This window comes from Anomaloglossus baeobatrachus, chromosome 2, assembly GCF_048569485.1.
Source record: "Anomaloglossus baeobatrachus isolate aAnoBae1 chromosome 2, aAnoBae1.hap1, whole genome shotgun sequence".
NCBI classification, from domain to species: domain Eukaryota; kingdom Metazoa; phylum Chordata; class Amphibia; order Anura; family Aromobatidae; genus Anomaloglossus; species Anomaloglossus baeobatrachus.
This window is the reverse complement of record NC_134354.1, coordinates 31,273,321-31,294,338: the sequence shown is the minus strand read 5'-3', so window position 1 is coordinate 31,294,338 and position 21,018 is coordinate 31,273,321. Positions and strand designations below refer to the sequence as shown.

At 47.7% G+C, this 21,018-nt stretch overlaps 1 protein-coding gene across 3 annotated transcripts in view; it reads right to left on the bottom strand.

Moving 5' to 3' along the window:
• The window catches only part of DSCAM (DS cell adhesion molecule), a 656,562-nt gene that overhangs the window by 234,598 nt on the left and 400,946 nt on the right, over positions 1-21,018 (bottom strand). For all 3 annotated transcript variants that reach the window (XM_075334961.1, XM_075334962.1, XM_075334963.1), the window contains exons 18-20: positions 12,708-12,854; positions 11,438-11,593; positions 4,723-4,856 (exon numbers count right to left, since the gene is read on the bottom strand). In XM_075334961.1, the coding sequence (XP_075191076.1) occupies positions 4,723-4,856; positions 11,438-11,593; positions 12,708-12,854 (437 nt within the window). The remainder of the gene's footprint in view (positions 1-4,722; positions 4,857-11,437; positions 11,594-12,707; positions 12,855-21,018) is intronic.

Genomic DNA, 21,018 nt, shown 5'->3' with positions numbered 1-21,018 from the left:
ATATTTTGTGGAATAACCCTTGTTTGCAATTACAGCTAATAATCGTCTTTTATAAGACCTGATCAGGCCGGCACAGGTCTCTGGAGTTATCTTGGCCCACTCCTCCATGCAGATCTTCTCCTAGTTATCTAGGTTCTTTGGGTGTCTCATGTGGACTTTAATCTTGAGCTCCTTCCACAAGTTTTCTATTGGGTTAAGGTCAGGAGACTGACTAGGCCACTGCAACACCTTGATTTTTCCCTCTTGAACCAGGCCTTGGTTTTCTTGGCTGTGTGCTTTGGGTCGTTGTCTTGTTGGAAGATGAAATGACGACCCATCTTAAGATCCTTGATGGAGGAGCGGAGGTTCTTGGCCAAAATCTCCAGGTAGGCCGTGCTATCCATCTTCCCATGGATGCGGACCAGATGGCCAGGCCCCTTGGCTGAGAAACAGCCCTACAGCATGATGCTGCCACCACCTTGCTTGACTGTAGGGATGGTATTCTTGGGGTCGTATGCAGTGCCATCCAGTCTCCAAACGTCACGTGTGTGGTTGGCACCAAAGATCTCGATCTTGGTCTCATCAGACCAGAGAACCTTGAACCAGTCTGTCTCAGAGTCCTCCAAGTGATCATGAGCAAACTGTAGACGAGCCTTGACATGACGCTTTGAAAGTAAAGGTACCTTACGGGCTCGTCTGGAACGGAGACCATTGCGGTGGAGTACGTTACTTATGGTATTGACTGAAACCAATGTCCCCACTGCCATGAGATCTTCCCGGAGCTCCTTCCTTGTTGTCCTTGGGTTAGCCTTGACTCTTCGGACAAGCCTGGCCTCGGGACGGGAGGAAACATTCAAAGGCTGTCCAGGCCGTGGAAGGCTAACAGTAGTTCCATAAGCCTTCCACTTCCGGATGATGCTCCCAACAGTGGAGACAGGTAGGCCCAACTCCTTGGAAAGGGTTTTGTACCCCTTGCCAGCCTTGTGACCCTCCACGATCTTGTCTCTGATGGCCTTGGAATGCTCCTTTGTCTTTCCCATGTTGACCAAGTATGAGTGCTGTTCACAAGTTTGGGGAGGGTCTTAATTAGTCAGAAAAGGCTGGAAAAAGAGATAATTAATCCAAACATGTGAAGCTCATTGTTCTTTGTGCCTGAAATACTTCTTAATATTTTAGGGGAACCAAACAGAATTCTGGTGGTTTGAGGGGTTGAATAATAAATGACCCTCTGAATAAACTTCTCAATTTAAAAAAAAAAAAAAAAAAAGAAATAACATTCTTTTTTGCTGCATTTCACACTTCCAGGCTGATCTACAGTCCAAATGTCACAATGCCAAGTTAATACCGAATGTGTAAACCTGCTAAATCTGCAGGGGGTTGAATACTACTTGTAGGCACTGTATATAGCGCTATTAATTCCACAGCGCTTTACAGACCTGATCATCACTGTCCCCATTGGGGCTCACAATCTAAACTCCCAATCATTATATCTTTGAAGTGTGGAAGGAAACCGGAGTACCCGGAGGAAACCCACGCAAACACGGGGAGAACATACAAACTCCTTGCAGATATTGTCCTCTGTGGGTATTGACACCAGAACCCCAGTGCTGCAAATCAACATTACTAACCACTGTGCTGGCCTTAAATGACTCAAGACTGACATCCTTAACCCCTTCACGACCTTGGACGGATCTATCCGTCCAGGATCGTGTCCTGTTAAGCCCCGCCCCCTGCCGCGGGAAGGCGGCGTGGATCGGCACACATATCAGCTGTTTTCAACAGCTGACATGTGTGCCTGCTAGCCGCGGGTGGAATCGCTTCCACCCGCGACCATTAACCCCTTAAATCTTGCTGCCAAAGTCTGGCAGCAAGATTTAAATGCGCGCGGCCATGTTTGTTACTTACCGCCGCCCCCACCGGAAGTCACGTGTGTTATCACGTGACTATCGGTGGTTGCCATCGTAGCACAGGGTCATGTGATGACGCCTGCTGCTATGATGTTTCACTTTCGTTTTCCCTCGGCCGAGAGCAGAGGGAAAACCAAAGTGACTGAATCTGCTGTTTACAGCTGTATTGCTGTGATCAGCAGATAGATAATAGCGATCGGATTGCTGATCGCTATAGCCCCCTAGGGGGACTAGTAAAATAAAAAAAAAAGTAAAAAAAAAGTTTTAAAAAATAAAAAAAAAAAAAAAACCTAAAAGTTCAAATCACCCCCCTTTCCCCCCATTGAAAATTAAAGGGTTAAAAAATAAACAAATATACACATATTTGGTATCGCTGCGTTCAGAAATGCCCGATCTATCAAAATATAAAATCAATTATTCTGATTGGTAAACGGCGTAGTGGCAAAAAAATTCCAAACGCCAAAATTACGTTTTTTGGTCGCCGCAAGTTTTACGCAAAATGCAATAACAGGCGATCAAAACGTAGCATCTGTGCAAAAATGGTACCATTATAAACGTCAGCTCGAGACGCAAAAAATAAGCCATCACTGAGCCATAGATCCCAAAAAATAAGAACGCTACGTGTTTCGGAATATGGCGCAAAACGTGCGCCACTTTTATTGGACAAACTTGTGAATTTTTTTTAACCCCTTAGATACAAGTAAACCTATACATGTTTGGTGTCTACAAACTCGCACCGACCTGAGGCATCACATAGATACATCAGTTTTATCATATAGTGAACACGGTGAATAAAATATCCCAAAAACTATTGTATGATCCCACTTTTTTTGCAATTTTTCTGCACTTGGAATTTTTTTGCCGTTTTCCAGTACACTATATGGTAAAACTTATGATTTCATTTAAAAGTACAACTCGTCCCGCAAAAAACAAGCCCTCATATGGCAAGAGCGACGGAAAAGTAAAAAAGTTACGCCTCTCGGAAGAAGGGGAGCAAAAAACAAAAACGCAAAAACGGAAAGTGCCCGGGGGCTGAAGGGGTTAATAATCCAAACAGCCCACTCTGATCTCCAAGACTTCTCACGAGCTGCACAAATTCTCTGGAATGCGCTACCCAGGACAATCTGATTAATTCCCAATCTAACAATTTTAAGTGTGCCCTAAAAACGCATTTCTTAAGTCTGGCCTATCACCTCACCTCGCTTATCTGACTATTCAAGCTTTGCTCTTACAAATTTTCATCCAAATCTGGTGCCTTGTATCATGTGTTTACATCCTCCAAGCGCTTAATAGTCCGCTGTACCTGCACTTGTGCACACCGGCTGGTGACCGGGTCATGCAGCGATATGTGAATCCCCTATTTACTATCCTGATGGCCGGACCAGACCGTCAAGCACTGTTTGCCATTTACCTTTGTGTCCCCCCTATTCCCTCATAGAGTGTGACTTGTCAGCTGGACCCGCACTGCTCTTGGTGTCTGCTGGATTATTTGTTACTCTCTAATGTATTATATTGTTTATAAATGTCCCCTCTGCAGAATATGTTAGCGCTAAAAAAATAAAAATGTATTATTATTATTATACCCTTGCTCTCAATCCTGCCAACGATCCAACACTGAAATCCGCCATTATCTGAACCTCCCGTTCTTGTCTCCAGGACTTCTCTTATGCTGCACCAATTTTTCAGAATGTGCTACCCCTGACAATCAGGCAGATTCTCAGTTTGAGGCATTTATATTACTCCTCAGGCTCAGGACCTGATCCCTGTGGCTCGCCCCACACACCCTGATCTCTGCTGTTCGCCCCACACACCCTGATCCCTGTTGTTCGCCCACACACCCTGATCTCTGTGGTTTGCCCACACACTCTGATCTCTGTGGTTCGCCCCACACACCCTGATCCCTGTGGTTCGCCCACACACCCTGATCTCTGTGGTTCGCCCACACACCCTGATCTCTATGGTTTGCCCCACACACCCTGATCCCTGTGGTTCGCCCACACACCCTGATCTCTGTGGTTCGCCCCACACACCCTGATCTCTATGGTTTGCCCCACACACCCTGACCTCTGCGGTTCACCCCACACACCCTGACCTCTGCGGTTCACCCCACACACCCTGACCTCTGCGGTTCACCCCACACACCCTGATCTCTGTGGTTCGCCCACACACCCTGATCTCTGTGGTTTGCCTCACACACCCTGATTCCTGCGGTTCACCCCACACACCCTGATCTCTGCTGTTCGACCCACACACCCTGATCCCTGTGGTTTGCCCCACACACCCTGATCCCTGTGGTTTGCCCCACACCCCCTGATCCCTGTGGTTTGCCCACACACCCTGATCCCTGTGGTTTGCCCACACACCCTGATCTCTGTGGTGCGCCCCCCACACCCTGATCTCTATGGTTTGCCCCACACACCCTGATCCCTGCGGTTCGCCCCACACACCCTGACCTCTGTGGTGCGTCCCACACACCCTGATCCCTGCGGTTCGCCCCACACACCCTGATCTCTATGGTTTGCCCCACACACCCTGATTTCCACAATTTGCCCCACACACCCTGATCTCTGTGGTTCGCCCCACACCCTGATTTCCACAGTTTGCCCCACACACCCTGATCTCTGTGGTTCGCCCCACACCCTGATTTCCACGGTTTGCCCCACACACACCATATAATCAGTAACACATCATATCTGCACATACATAAATAGCGAATATTAGGTGACATGCACACCGCGTGCTGACAGCTGTGAGAAGTCATATTTCTATAAAATGTAGCGGTCACATGCCCGCTCAGCGGAGCGTGTGCAATGAGCAGCAGTGGGTGGGCTCTTACCGTGGGGTACGGGTGTGAGCAGAACACGGTGTACTTGCGGATAATGCCATTCAGCTTCTGAGGAGGGAGCCAGGAGACGTAGACGATGGACGCGGAGGCGGCGGCAGCTTTAACTCCAGCTGTGGGACCTGGAACTGGAATGGAGAAGTAGAAGAATGAGGATGATGCTTTCCACAGTACCAATATAAAAGGGGGCAAGCTTTTCTGTGATGGCTATGCAAAAAAATAATTAATTGGCCTTTCTGCAGTGTAGCCATCATATAACGGTGTTGGAAGGCAACAAGTTTTCTGGTGACACGATGTATTACATGAGGTGAGCAAATCTGCAGAAGACCAGGAGCGTAGGCGGATATGTACAGTGTGCACACCACCATTATAGTGGAAGGCTGGCGCTCTCTGGTGGTCAGAGCTGGGAAGGTCACTGGTAGAAAAGGATAATATATATATATATATATATATATATATATATATATATATATATATATATATATATATATATATATATTTTTTAATATATGTATATATATATATATATATATATATATATATATTTTTTTTTTTTTCATCGTAAAACTAAAGCTTCACACAGCCATAAAATAAAAGGGGTGCTTCCAACTCAGCAGCCTATCCTTATCACTTAAGCGGGGCTGACAAATGCCAGGTTGGAACGGAATAGTGGTTGCACATGCACAACCCAGATCCATTCATTATAATATTATATATTGTATGATTTATGGGACTAAGCTCGGTTATCTCTGGGAGTGTCACAGACATGCGTCACCACCGCTCCATTCCAATGAGGCATTTTACAGGCAAGTTCTCAGGATCTGTGAGGTCACCATAGTTCAGCAGGTTATCGCCTATCCTGTGAGTTGCCACCAGGGGGAGCTTACTGCAGAGATACTCAGACATGACGCTGCAGCTAGCTCCCCCTGGTGGTTGCTGTCAGGTTTTGTTTTTTGCCTGGGGACAGTACAGCAGGAAGGTAACGGAAGCTGCTCAGTTTTGGCATCACTACAAATGCAGGAGCAAAATAGTAAAAAGTAACTCTCTGCTTCAGCTGCCGAGATCGGCGCTAATTCCTGTTAAACCCTCACATGCCATGGTTAAAGCCTTGTGTCCACGTTTTTTTTAGCGCTTTCTCTATTGTTTTTCCTTGCTTATTTTAAAAAATAAAAGCAAGGAAAAATCATCCCAGCAAAGTCTATGAGAATCCTGACTTGCGGTGCACACGTTGCTACTGTTTTCCTTGCTTTTTGTTGATGAATTAGAAGCAGTGTGTCAATTGTTTCTGCGTTTTTCCTGCTTTTCTCCACAATTGACTTCAATGGAGTCAATTAAAAAATGCATGTGTAATGTACACATTTCTTTTATGTGCGTGCTTTTATTTTTTTTACATCACTGAGGTTCCCTGCAGCCTCATCTTTACCGCGGGACCTACTGCAGGGAACTCCGGTGATGTCACAAGGTGAATCCTGTTCATGCCGGTGACTCACCGGGGTTTCCTGTAGATGCGCCGGCATGAACTCTGTTTACTTCTTCTCGCCTCCAGGGCACCTACGTTACCGGAGTTCCCTCCAGCAGGTCCTGTGGTAAAGACCGCGAGGCCTAGGTGGAGGAAATCCCAGTGATCCACTGGCATCAACTCGATTCATCTTGTGATGTCATTGAGGTTACCTGCACCTAGGACTCTCTGGTCTTTACAGCAGGACCTTGCTGGAGGGAACTCCGGTAATGTAGGTGCCTGGTTTGTGAGGCGATCCATACCTCAGTAACCCAGGGTTATCATGGTGATGACCCAAGGTTATCATGGCAGCGATTGACTCCCTGTCATCGCACTGATTGCAGCATTCAGGGGGTGAAACTTCTTGCACCGCTCCGGGCAGCGACAGCCGGGTCTTGGCTGTAACATCAGCCAGAGGCCCGGTGGCAATTGCGGGGGGTACACCGCCTGAGCCCCTGCGATTGCCATGACAACAAAAGCATAAAAAAAGTATGAAACAAAGCATGTGAAAAAGCAAGAAAAAAAAAGCAAAAAAGCACATTTTGCAGCAGCTTTTTTTTCCTGCCAAAACATGCTTTTTTGTGCACATAAAAACGCTACGTGGGCACATAGCCTTATAATGAATGTGGCATTTAAAAGGGCAGACAAAGGGCGAGGATTCATCTGTCACCGTCAACAATCACGTGGTGGTGATGGGTTCCATGACAGCCGTGGCCCAGCGGAGGCCACTTGGTCGGCTGTCTGTATCAGTTTTAAGCTGAAAAATTTCAATACAGAAGTAGAGCATTGAATTTTAGAAATAATCCAATGTTACAGGGGCCTCTCACCAAGTTAGCAGCTTCTGGGAATCAGATTCCAGCTAGAGAGAATAGCAAAAATACAGAGGCTGCTGATATCCAACAACCTCCACCAAATCTCAAAGAACAAAAATGTACTCGGTTCACACATGAAAGCAAATAGCAAGGAAAAGAACAGACAAAGGCTGGTTTCAGACGTCCGTGTTTTAGGTACGTGTGACATCCGTATTTTACACGGATGTCACACGTACCCATGTTACCCTATTGTGCACTCTCACACGGCCGTGTTTTCACACGGACCATGTGGCCCCGCTATTTCACACGGACACGTGCCTGTTTTTTCTCCAGCAGCACGGGTGTCACACAGGGACCGCACACTGATGTGATCCGTGTGACATCAGTGTGACACGTACCGGAGAAAACACGGGTTTTTAAATAAAAAGATTTTCTATATTTACCTGTATCCAGCGATGCTGTCTCCGGCTCTGCTGCGTTCTGCTCCTGATCCCCGCTCATTATTTTCATTGATTATTCACCGCGTTGAGCAGCTGAGAGCAGGGGCATCGCGGTGACAGCGCAGGAGAACGCACCTCCAAGGACAGCATGGCTGGGGACATCGCTAGTGACAGGTGAGTATCCTGCCAGCACTGTGTGTGCAGGGACGTCCAGGAGGTCATCGGATTTCCCAATGAACTCTGATGACCTCCTGATGACACCCCTGCAACAACTGCGTTACAGCGAGTGTCACGATGGTGACTTCCAGGGGTTCATGAGAGATCATTGGGAACCCTGATGAGTCTCTGGATGTCAGTGCACAAACTGCTGTATACTCACCTGTCACCGGCGATGTCCCCGGCGATGTTCCCAGCGATGCTGTCCTTGGCTGTTCTGTACCCGGCGATGTCCCCGGTGATGTCCCTGGCGGTGCTGTCCTCGGCTGTGCTGTACCCGGCGATGTCCCCAGCGGTGCTGTCCTCGGCTGTGCGGTCCTCGGCTGTGCCGTACCCAGCCTGTCCCCGCGATGCTCCGGCTTCCAGATCCTCAGGCAGTGAATAATCAATGAAAATAATGAGCGGGGATCAGGAGCGGAACGCAGCAGAGCCGGAGACAACATCGCTGGATACAGGTAAATATTGAACATCTTTTCATTACAGAGACACATGTTTTACCCGGTACGTGTCACACGTATGCAAACACGGATGTCACACGTGTGACATACGCGTGACACACGTGTAACACTCGTATGACACACGTATGACCATAACCATGCGTGTGACTGGTACCTGATTAAACACGGATGTCTGAAACCAGCCAGACACAGCAAGGAAGGAAACAACCCCAAACATAACAGACTGAAGAATGGAGAAGAAAAAGTAGTATGCAATGAATGATCACCAAATATACATATAGAAAAAAGCGGAATCTTTATTAATGAATATTAAAGCCAAAAAAATGAGCATATAATAGTAAAAGCAAAAATCTGAAAGGTTATGAAAAAAACAGGATCAAATGCTGACATAAGCATCTAGCACCCACCCCAAAGCCAATATGAAGGCTGCTCAGCAGAAACACACACTTCCACCAAGATGCAATCCAAAGGCGTGTAAAGTCAGCACTATATAGCACACAAAGACACGAGTCCTTATAAATGTAAAGTGACAAATACACGGGTAATGTAGAAAGTTTATGATAGTAAACAATGACATACAAGTGAAAACTAGGACCAAACTGAAACACTGGGGGTACTGCAAATTAGGCATTGATGCTATAGTATGATCACTTTACTTATTAAAGAATTTCTGGGAATGGATACGTTCCCTGTAAATTGCTGGCCAGTATTGAAAGAACCCCTGGCACTGTGTGCCCGACGCGCGTTTCATCATCAGGTAACTGATTAATTCACAGAAATGCTTTAACAAGTAAATATATAGCCATATAATGCTGACTTTACACACCATTGAATTGCATCTTGGTGCAAGTGTATGCTTCTGTTGAGCAACCTTCATATTGGCTTTAGGGTGAGTGCTAGATGCTTATTTCAGCTTTTAAGTCTGGATTATTTCATAACCTCTCAGGTTTTTAATATTACATGTTCTTTCTTTGGCCTTACTATTCATTAATAAAGATTTTGCTTTTATATACAGATTTGGTAATCCTTATTCCTTACATACTACATTTTCCTCCTGATGCTTCAGCAAATAGCAGGGAATGTCTTACAGATAAACAAATGGTGTGTGCTCATATACCGGCCAGACAGAGGCTGAGGTAACACACTTTGGTAGTGTGTCTGGTAAGTGTTTCCCTTGGTCTTATTCACACCTATCATCATTGCTAATTTCTAGTCTTCTCATGCGAACTATCACTCCCTGAGGCTAAGGCTGGCTTTGCACACTACGACATCGCAAGCCGATGCTGCGATGTCGCACGCGATAGTCCCCGCCCATGTCGTACGTGCGATATATCTTGTGATAGCTGCCGTAGCGAACTTTATCGCTACGGCAGCTTCAAATGCACTTACCTGCCCTGCGACGTCGCTCTGGCCGGCGACCCGCCTCCTTCCTAAGGGGGCGAGCCGTGCGGCGTCACAGCGGCCAATAGAAGCAGAGGGGCGGAGATGAGCGGGACGTAAACATCCCGCCCACCTCCTTCCTTCTGCATTGCCGGTGGAGGCAGCTAAGGAGATGTTCCTCGCTCCTGCAGCTTCACACACAGCGATGTGCGCTGCCGCAGGAAGAAGGAACAACATCGTACCTGCGGACGCACCGACATTATGAAAATGAACGACGTGACACAGATCCCCGATTTTTGACTGTGTCACGCTCGTTCATCTTCTCTCCTAGGGGTTACACATTGCGACATCGTTACCGGCGCCGGATGTGCGTCACTTTTGATTTGACCTTGACAATATCGCAGGTGTGATGTTGCAACGTGCAAGGTACCCCTAAGTTCTAAGACCAAATTTTGAGTCCATGTTCTGCTTGTGAAAAAATGGCCATCACCCGGACCAATATTATTCAGATGAGCATTTCCCCTACTATCCTCTTCTGTATTTTGGATGAGACTTGACTTGTCTACGGCTGTGCAAAAAAATCGGATCAACTATATTGAATCTGGTTTTTAGATACTTAGAAAATTCTTAAAGGAAACTGCCTCACTGAGGACAATGAAGATGAAAAATCATCCATTTTATTCCCAAATGAAAATGGGATCATTTTGTATACACTTGTGTGAACTTAGCTGAATGCTGGGCTCACACATCCGTATTTCTCCATCTGAGAAAAACACCCGACTATGCTGATCAGAGTGTTTTAATGTGGAGAAGAATTAAAAAAAAAAAAGTTTCTCTATCTTCTCTATTCTATCAGTCCATGATATCATCCGAGTGTGGTCTGATTTTTTTTTACGGACCCATAGACTGACCGGGGCCACATTTATCTTCCCCTGCCAAATAAAGCTCTGTCTGCAGACTATCACTCCCCCATTGCAGGCCGGTATAATCTAATTGTGTGTCGCCGAGGGATAAGGGGTACTCAGATCCGGGCCACGGGGTCACTTCTGTGGGTATCACGGAGGCGTGAACCGGTCTGCGATCCCAGGCTCCACAATAAAGGGGAATTAAGTAGGGGAAATTGTCCGTGACGCCACCCGTGGGTTGCGGTGATAAGGTGGTGGCACCGCCGCTGCCTCTGGGGACCGTGCCCGGGACTGATGGTGTGGGGCAGCAAGATGGGATCCCCTCCACGGGTAGGGGAGTTGTAGTCCCAGGGCCCAATTGGGAGTGGTGGTTTGGGGAACAACGGCTGCAGTCCACGGCTTGGACCGGGTGGTGCAGGAGTACTCACAGTATAAGCAATAATTGACACGAGTCCAGAATTTAACCAAGTTGCTGGTAACGGGTGCCCACGGCCGGTTGCTGTGAGGACGGGTCCCACACCCGTGTGTGTGATTCAGGTGCTCTTTTCCTGCCTGAGGTCTGTGTCTGCTCTGCACACTGGTCCGGACTGGGTCCCGACAGCTGGCACCGGGGGGGGGCACTACCCTCTCCCGGTCCACTCTGGGTCCCCACAAGTGGCTGGCCTGCTCCTGAGGCCCTCACTACCACTTCTCCTCTGCTCCCAACGGAGCTGCTTCCAGAACTCTCTCCTCCTGCAGACTGACTGCCAACTCCACTCTGCTCTGCTCTTTCTAAGCTCCTCCCACCCCTCCCTTTTCCTGGGGAGGGGGTGAGTGGGACCTGATTGGATGGTGTGTTTCTGTGTGTGGGAAACTTCCCAAGGGAGTGTGAGATCTGCACCAAAAACATGGATGCAGACCTTTGTGACACCCTGGTTTTCCCAGGGCGGCACAATTGCGTTGTCCTCCTCAGCAGGCAGTGACCGTCTGCACAGACCACATAATCATTGGCCGCTCTTACCATCCTCTTTGGTTCTGACAAATATCTGCTCGCTGCGGACCCCGTCACCGGCCCGGGTGAACGCCAGCACCTGGATACTGTAGTTGGTGTACTTCTCCAGCCCGTCCAGCTCCAGCAATGGTTGTGATGTGGTTACGTTTTTTATTTCACCAAGTTCTGAAAGAAGGAGATAGGACAATGAAGTGACGGCTTCTGATGCTTGTGGACTACCTTGTGTAGGGCTGGACTACCTTGTGTAGGGCTGGACTACCTTGTGTAGGGCTGGACAACCTTGTGTAGGGCTGGACAACCTTGTGTAGGGCTGGACAATCTTGTGTAGGGCTGGACTACCTTGTGTAGGGCTGGACTACCTTGTGTAGGGCTGGACAACCTTGTGTAGGGCTGGACTAACTTGTGTAGGGCTGGACAACCTTGTGTAGGGCTGGACTACCTTGTGTAGGGCTAGACTACCTTGTGTAGGGCTGGACAACCTTGTGTAGGGCTGGACAACCTTGTGTAGGGCTGGACTACCTTGTGTAGGGCTGTACTACCTTGTGTAGGGCTGGACTACCTTGTGTAGGGCTGGACTACCTTGTGTAGGGCTGGACTACCTTGTGTAGGGTTAGGCCTACAGATTTTTCTTTTTGGTGTGCGATGTTCTTCTATATGGGCACCGAAATGAACTTAAAACAATGTTTGAAAAAAAATATAGCTCCGATGTGTTTTTCCAAAAAACAGCGCCACTCCTATCTGTGGCTACGTCTGGTACTGCAGCCCTTTCAATTGAATGATAGTAAAAGTAGTAGAAATGCCTGAGCAGTGAACTAAGACCAGCGGTGATACCTGTGTGGAGTAGAGGGAAAATAACCTGCAATTGTGACTTTTTAGGGGGAGGGAGGAGAGAGTGGGTTGCTTTATGACATTTACTTTGTAGTAAAAATGACCTGGTAATTGTTTTCTCTGGGTCAGAACAGTTATGGTGACACCAGGTGATTATATATGTTTTTACTACTTAAAAAAGACAAAAAAAATTCCCAAAAAGTTTAGCTTCAGTTACCATATTGTCAGAGCCATAACTTATTTTTCAGTTGTATCACTATGTGCTGCCACCACTAGAGGGAGCTCAGGAGATTGTTCCATACAGATTTATCATAGAGCTCAGTGTACAGACAATATACAGTAAGCACCTGAGCTCCCTCTGGTGGTGACTGCAGGTAGTGACAATTTTACCTTTTAACCTTCTGTTAGGGTGAATGCTCAATCTGAACACTTTCCCCCTCTTTCCACTTACCTCCATCTAGAAGATTTGCCCAGAAGATCACCCTGAACCCCTGGAGGATGCCATTAAGGGCTTCTTTGGAAGGGGTCGACCAGGAGATAGTTATTGTCTCTGGTGAAGTTGCAGCTGCCTGGACATTCTCCGGGGGGCGGCTGGGAACTGAAACGACAACACAAAAGATAAATGTCACCTCTCCACCTAGCGATGGATCCAACATACTCTGAGAACCTGAAGATGTGAGAAAGATGTTTAAGAAATAGTTATCCATTATTCTGCTCCTTTAAGAGGGGCGACCATGATAGAAAAGTAAAATAAAAATGGCAGCTTTCTTTCAGAAATAGTGCCACACATGTCCGCAGGTTGTGTCTGGTATTGCAGAACAGCTCTATTGAACTGGATAGGGCTGAGGTGCAATACTACACACAACCTGTGTTCAAGTATGGAGCGGTTTTATCTTTTTTTTGGGGCGTGGGGGGGGGGGAGAAAATAGCCATTTTTTTTAATCCTGAAAACTCCCTTTAAGACACAGTTAAAATATGTGACTACAATTTAGCTTAATTGTCTATTGGAGTCTGAAAGTAACCTATCAAAGGCTGTCTCTCCTCCATGCTTTACATTACAGCTCTTCTTGCTCAGCTTTGCTGCTTGTGTAGGGATAAAAAACCTCAGCAGGAAGTGATGGCAAGGAGAGCAGTAGCGTGTGCCCCACCGCGGGCAGTGACAACTGGTGACGTCATATGTTCACCGGCATTTCATAGCTGCCGCCTCGTGCACTACTTTGGGTGAGAATCGAGGTGAACTCATGACGTCACTGCCCACAATGTGACCCACAAGCTGTGACCTGCGCTAACCTCATTAGGTCATCACAGTTCACTGCCAAGGTTCTCACAGAACAGTGTGTGAGGCTGCAGAGGCTGCTGTTACAGCCAATGGGGAACATTCTTTTCTTCATAGGCTGGGACAGTGAGTCTGCGGACAACGTGGGACCTCCATATGGTTTACAGCGGACTGGATTTGGTTGGGTAATAAATTGGTGAATGATGAGGTCTCTTGTCTTTAATTCTTTACGAATTCTCTCTTTTTATGTCTTTCAGATTCGCTTTTGTAGAACATCGTGAGACCTCACTATAGCATATGGCAGAATTTAAAAAAAAAAAAAAATTGATGCATGAGGGCTTTAGTTTGGGGGCTGTTTTTTCACATTTTTTTTTCTTCATTACATTTTCTACAACTACTGAATTAGTAATGAGGGTGTCTGCTAGACGCCCACCCATTACTAATTCCAGGACTTGATGCCAGCTGTCAATTCACAGCTGGCATCAACTCCATATATTACCAGTTTGCCACTGCACAAAAACAATGAAGAGCAGAGTACAGCGCCAGATTTGGATCATCCAATGGATGCGCCACTTCTGGGGTGACTGTGGGCTGCTATTCTTAGGCTGGGAAGGGCCAAATATACATGCACACTCCCAGTGTGATAATATCAGCCCCCAGTTATCTGGTGTATCTTCGCTGGTTTTGAAAAAAATGGGGGGGACCCTACGCCACTTTTTAAAATTATTTTTTCAAATAATTAAAAAAAAAATCAGTATGGGATTCCCTCTATTTTACAAAACCAGCCAAGGGACAGATGACAACTGAGGGCTGCTGCTGCACCTGTGGTTATGAATATTAGGGGGATCCCAAGTAATTTTTTTTCCTAAATGGTTTATTAATTCTGCTAAATAGTTGTACAAGCTATCTAGATAGCCATCTAGCATTTTTCTAGCTTTGCACATCTTTTACACATAAAAAACATTTATTACAGCAATATCTGTTTTTTTCCGATACATGTTGACCCGTGCTGCTGAAAAAAAACTGACTTGTCTCCATGTGACTCACCCGGACACACGGAGGTTTAAAGATCTCTATTGACTTTCATTAGTATGCTTGTGTAGGTGCCACCTGTACGTGAGAAAAAACGGACACCACACGGACCGCAGACATTAAGGTGTGAAGGAGGTCTAAAGCAGCATAACTCTTATCTGTCTATTTCTGAGCTCCATTCTGCTGCTATATCACCCCATCAAAGTTTAGCTTAACTTTGGTGGGATCTGTGGTGATAATTCAGCACAGACAATTCTCCTGTCAGAACAAGCTCACTGGCAGATTCTCAGTTGACTCATTATGCAGCCAGTAATGTACAGAGAAACAAAGAGACTGCAGAAAGATAAATGGTGCAAAATTGAGAATAAAAAATAACCAAAACAAACACAATAGCAAAAAAGTATATCTCTACAGTGTCCGTTAGGGGTGAGCGGACCCATTCATGTTCGGGTTCGCCATATTGCAAGCCAAACTCTAGTTGAAAGTTTGGTTCGGTACCAGAACTTGACCCTGGATTCCATAAAAGTCAATGGGGACCCGGACTTTTGGGCTACTGGTAGTACTGGACTGCAAAAGGAAGCAAAATGGGATAAGAGCATGACAATTGCCCTGCAAAGAAACGTGAAGAAGGAAATAACCTAAAGGGCTTGTGTCACCACAGCAATCATGGTTACATGCAAAGTAAAAAAACTCAAAATTTTAAGATTGCCACCACAGAGACTGTTGTCAGAGTTCCCCCACAGAGCATACAAAACCCCTTTAAATTAACATAGAATAAAAAAAAAATCTTGAACCAGGAGGCGCAGGTCCAAGTGGAGGAGAAGCTTAAAGAGGAGGTGGACATGGCGGTGAAGGAGTGTAAGTCTGGAAAATGGGGAAATGTGCATGTGCGGGCCGAGCCTTTTCTTAAGTCGGACTTTTGGCCAATGCGCATCCGCATGACGTGGCATCTTCGGATTGGCCATCTGCTTCATCGATGACGTGGCTTCTATGGATTGGCCATTGGATGTCAGCTGCCTCGATGACGTGGGTACTCTAGATTGGCCATTGGACGTCAGCTGCTAAGACTGGGTGTGAACTGAGACAGGGCGGTGCCTAGGTTATATAGGGACGCCGCCAACGCCAGACGTGCTCAGTCTTTACTTGCCTTGCAGCGAGAGCACCTTTTAGGTAGGTCTCTCACTAAGCGCTACCTAGTAGTAATAGCCGGTGTCTGTGCAGTCCAGCGTACGAATACCCGCAATCCTAGTGGTGGTGACAGTGCTGGTGAAGCCACTATTGTACCTGAGCCTGCTTCCAGATTCCTGTATAGCAGCGCTGGTTACGTACACTGCTACCAGTACTTTTATTAGGCGGCAGCGCTGGTTAAAGGGGTTATCCGGCTTCTTTGACATTTTTTTTTTATCACCCTATTGGGCTACATTGGGGCAGGTAAGTAGATAGAGACCACTTACCTGCCCTGCTGTCAGCCCCTCTCCCCCGGCTCAGAGTGGTCATGTGACCGCTCCTGCCGCGATTTTGCTGCTTCCGGTCATTTCATGTCAACATGGGCAGGGCCATGTTGACATGCAAATGTGGAACAGCTTGTCGCCTCCCTGCTGGGTGTCTACAGTGTGATGAGCCCCGCCCCCCGTCCCTGCGCCCTCCCACACATTCCCCCGCACTTCTTTTACTCTCCCCGTAACCTCCCCCTGCACTGCTGTGGGGTCCGTGACCTGGGGGCGGGGCCTGGCGGCAGCTGCCGTGGTGTCAGCTCCAGCACCGGGCCCCCTGCTCAGGATCACACATTCAAATGTACCGGCATCACAGATCACCGATGCCGGAACATTTGAAAGTGCTGATGAGAAGCAGCGCAGCGCTGCTTCTCATCACTGTCCCTCCCGCTGTCTGTGCTCTCTTCAGCACAGCGGTGACGTCACTACTGTGCTGAAGAGAGCACAGACAGCACACGAACGTGCAGGAGCGGCGGGGACCGAGGACGGGTGAGTATGTACTCCACATGTGTTCCCGATGGGGATGGGGGGGGTTGCAGAGCCATATGTGTGCGTGTGCAGAGCCATATGTGTGTGGTACAGAGCCATATGTGTGCGGTGCAGAGCCATATGTGTGCAGAGCTATATGTGTGTGTGTGCGGTGCAGAGCCATATGTGTGCGTGTGCGGTGCAGAGCCATATGTGTGCGTGTGCGGTGCAGAGCCATATGTGTGCGTGTGCGGTGCAGAGCCATATGTGTGTGTGCGGTGCAGAGCCATATGTGTGCGTGTGCGGTACAGAGCCATATGTGTGCGGTGCAGAGCCATATGTGTGCGTGTGCAGAGCCATATGTGTGCGTGTGCAGAGCCATATGTGTGTGTGTGCGGTGCAGAGCCATATGTGTGTGTGTGCGGTGCAGAGCCATATGTGTGCGTGTGCGGTGCAGAGCCATATGTGTACGTGTGCGGTGCAGAGCCATATGTGTACGTGTGCGGTACAGAGCCATATGTGTGCGTGTGCAGAGCCATATGTGTGCGTGTGCGGTACAGAGCTATATGTGTGCGTGTGCGGTACAGAGCCATATGTGTGCGGTGCAGAGCCATATGTGTGTGGTTCAGAACCATATGTGTGCGTGTGCGGTGCAGAGCCCGATGTGGGGCTGTTATTTGCAATGCTGTAGTGATACCAGGTCAGGTGCTGGGGAAGAATACTGACAGGGAATGTGTGTGCAGGGGGCGGGCAGGGGGCGGGGCTGGACACTGGGGGGGGTGGGGCTGGACACTGGGGTGGGTGGTGACAGCTCTGACTGAGGTTTTTCACAGGAAGTGGTCAGTTTGCTGGATCTGAATGTAAACAAGAATCTGCCGAGAATAAAGGGTGAATTCAAGAGGAACAAAAGTTAGAAAACAAAAAATAACAATGTAGGTGTGATTTATATGACAATACAGCACAGATAAACTCAAACATTTTTGTTAAGCTAATGTCGGACAACTCCTTTAAGCAAGCCACTGATCTTAACCATATGATTTGTAGCAGGTGCTACTGCACAGGTGTGCATAGAGAGGCACTGCTACATTTGCGTTTCTGTTTGTTAATTGGCGCTAGATTTTCTACCGTGGTGTGGTCGTCTTGACCTCACGGTCGTTACTGACCCCTTTCTCATTGTCCAGTTACCCGAAAGTCACGTCGTTGCCCAGGCACTGCAGCATGTATTGGCTCATGCGTGCCAGGCTGCCCAGAGGCAATGACAAGCTGTCCTCGGTTGGAGGTGTATCACCTGTGTTCTCTGTATCCCTCCTGACAATCCAGTGATGCCCATGAGCTGCTTTTGGTACCAGCCTGCTGTGAACACGGTTCATCCTCCTCATCCTTCAAAACTGTCCCTTGATAGTTGTGTACCTGGCCGCTGGTGGTACAGGAACCCACCCTCTGAGCCCAGTGTGGACTAGCCTGATAATGGTGTGAATGGTCCCTGTTCCTCTTGTGCCATCACCTCATCCATCATGGCCTCCAATATTTTTTCCAGCAGGCATACAAGCGGGATAGGAACGCTTATTATGGCGTCAAAAGCGCTGACCATGTTGGTTAAGTATTCGAAGCAGAGCAATCTAGCGCACATCCCGCATGGAGGCCCACTCGGTAGTGAAGTGGCATTGTTCCGCAGAGCGACTCAGTTGTGCCTGCTGCTGCTGAAGCTTCACTATTGCCTGCTTCTGCTCACACAGTCTCTCCACCATATGCAGGGAGTTCCACCTTGTGGGTACGTCACATATCAGACGGTGAGCAGGAAGGCCAACATGATGCTGCAGCGCAGACAGGCGTGCAACATTGGGGTGAGAACGCTGAAAGCATGCACAGACGGCACCCACTTTCAGCAGCAGCTCTGATACAAGGGGCTGCTCTTAAGTCTTTGGCTTTACCCAGAAAGAAACAAGATAGGATGAAACTCTACATTTATTCCACACACTGTCCACTGATGTCACACTTCTTACATCGGTATTCAAAGTTCTGTAAGCCTAGCATAAAGAAGGATTTTGGTTGTGCCTCAAACCAGGCATCCGCAGCAGCCATGGCATCAGAAATGGTGTGAAATATGGTACCCTTGAGGTGTTTCTTCAAGTTTGGAAACAGATGATAGTCGGAGGGAGCTAGATCTGGTGAATAAGGTGGGTGGTCACCAGCTGGAAGCCCAGCTCTGCCAGTTTTGTTGTGGTCACTTGTGCAGTGTGACCGGAGGCGTTGTCTTGCAGGAACAAGATTCCTTTGGACAGCTTGCCGCACCTTTTGGCCTTCAGAGCTGCCTTCAATTGGTCCAAAATGTAATATCTTGCATTAATGGTGGAACCATTTTGAAGGTAGTCCACTAGCAGCACACCCTCCTTATCCCAGAATACAGATGCCATCTCCTTAGTGGCTGATTTTTGCTCCCTGAACTTCTTTGGACAAGGAGAACCACTGTGCCTCCACTCTTGTGACTGCTCCTTGTTTTCAGGGTCATACAAATAAATCCAGGTCTCATCCATAGTGACCAGTCACTCCAGGAAGTTCTTATCAGTCTGGAAACACTGACAAATGGACCGGGAAGTTGTCACTCGCTGCTTCTCTGATCTGTTGTCAGACATTTGGGGACCCACTTTGCAGAAGCTTCCTCATGTCCAAATATTCATTGATAATGGCACAAACACGTTCATGGGAAATCGCCATGATGTCTGCTATTGCTTTAGCTGAAATTCGTGGATTCTCCAGTATGAGGTTGTGCACAGCATCGACAATCTCCAGAAAAACAACCACTCTCCAGGACGTTCCTCATCATTGGTGCTGAAGTGACCCGTTTTAAGTTTGGCAACCCAGTTCTTAAAGGGAACCTGTCATCAGAAATTTTGCACTAAACCTAAAAGATTCCCCCTGTGCAGCTCCTGGGCTGCATTCTAGCAAGGTTCCTGCTGTTCTTGTGCCCCCTTTCTGACCAAAATAAAGACTTTATAAAGTGGTACCTTTTTGTATTCCGATCTTGATAATGGTACACGGAGGCGGGCTCTCTGGTGGCCGTTAGTCTGCCTCCTGTCGCTTTAGGCCGTCCCCCGTCGCGCAATTTCAAAGAGGTGACGTGAGGTAAGCTGGCCAGCGCTTGCGTAGAACGGTGGAGGCAGCGGTGAACAGCAGGAACATTGCTAGAATGCAGCCCAGGAGCTGCAGAGGGGGAATCTTTTAGGTTTAGTGCAAAATTTCTGATGACAGGTTCCCTTTAATTGTGGAGTATGAAGGGCATTGATCCCCCAATGTCTGCAACACATCACCATGAATATCTTTTGCAGACTTTCCTAGCAGAAACAAGAATTTTACCCCTCCTCTGCTCCCAGTTGCTGTGAATATCACATAAGACTCCGCCATTATGTTTTCTCGTGTGCGTAGAACACTGTTGCATTTAGCAACAAACACAAGATTTTGAAAACATATTAGATACATAAGGCTTTCATGTGATGTAACATTTGTTACTATACAAACAAAAAAAGATCAAAGTCAAAGACTTATCAGCAGCCCTTCGTATATGTGGGTAATTTTTAAAGGAATCTCTGTACTATCAAATTCAGCACATGCGCCAGGGATGGGATGTGCATCTAAAGGCCCCTTTACACACTGAGACTTTCTAGCGATCCCACCAGCGATCCAATCTGGCCGGGATCGCTACAAAGTCTCTGGTAAGTCGCTGGTGAGCTGTCAAACAGGCAAACCTGGAAAACGACGCAACAGCGATACGGACTTGCAGAACGACCTAGCTAGTCTTTGGGGACGTTGTAAAGCAGCTTTTTGAAAGGGAAGTCGCTAAGGAAGTCGCTGTAAAGGCCCCTTTACACACTGAGACTTTCTAGCGATCATGCTGCACAGCGGGAAACAAAGGACCAAAGAATGGTCCTGAGAGATGTGTAGTGATCAGCAACCTCACAGCAGGGGCCAGGTCGCTGATGTGTTTCACACACTGCAATGTCGCTGGGGAGGTCGCTATTACGTCACAAAACCGGTGACGTTACAGCGATGTCGTTTGCGATGTTGCAGTGTGTAAAGGGGCCTAAACCGGCTAGGCCTAGAGCTGCTACGAGATTTTGCCCGTTATCACACATCACCAGGTCGGGCTTGAGGGTCAGCGGCACCAACCACTCACTTGTCTGTCTGATCAATGTCCACATCTCCTGTGAGGAGTGGGATTGTCTCAAAAACAGATGAGTTTTCGAATAGTCATTTCCCCCTGGCTCTGCTAAAGTTGGTGGCTCAGGTCTTAATCTGGCCGGATGAGGAGGAGGTGAAGGAAGCGGAGTAGGAGGAGGAGGCAACAATGACCGTGAACTGTCCAGCAATCCTCGGTGGTGGTAGGACATGCGCTACAACGCCTTCTGCCTCAGGTCCAGTCGCTACTACAGTTACTCAGTGGGCAGTTAGGGAGATGTAATGCCTCTGCCTGTTCTTACTGGTCCACATATCCGTGG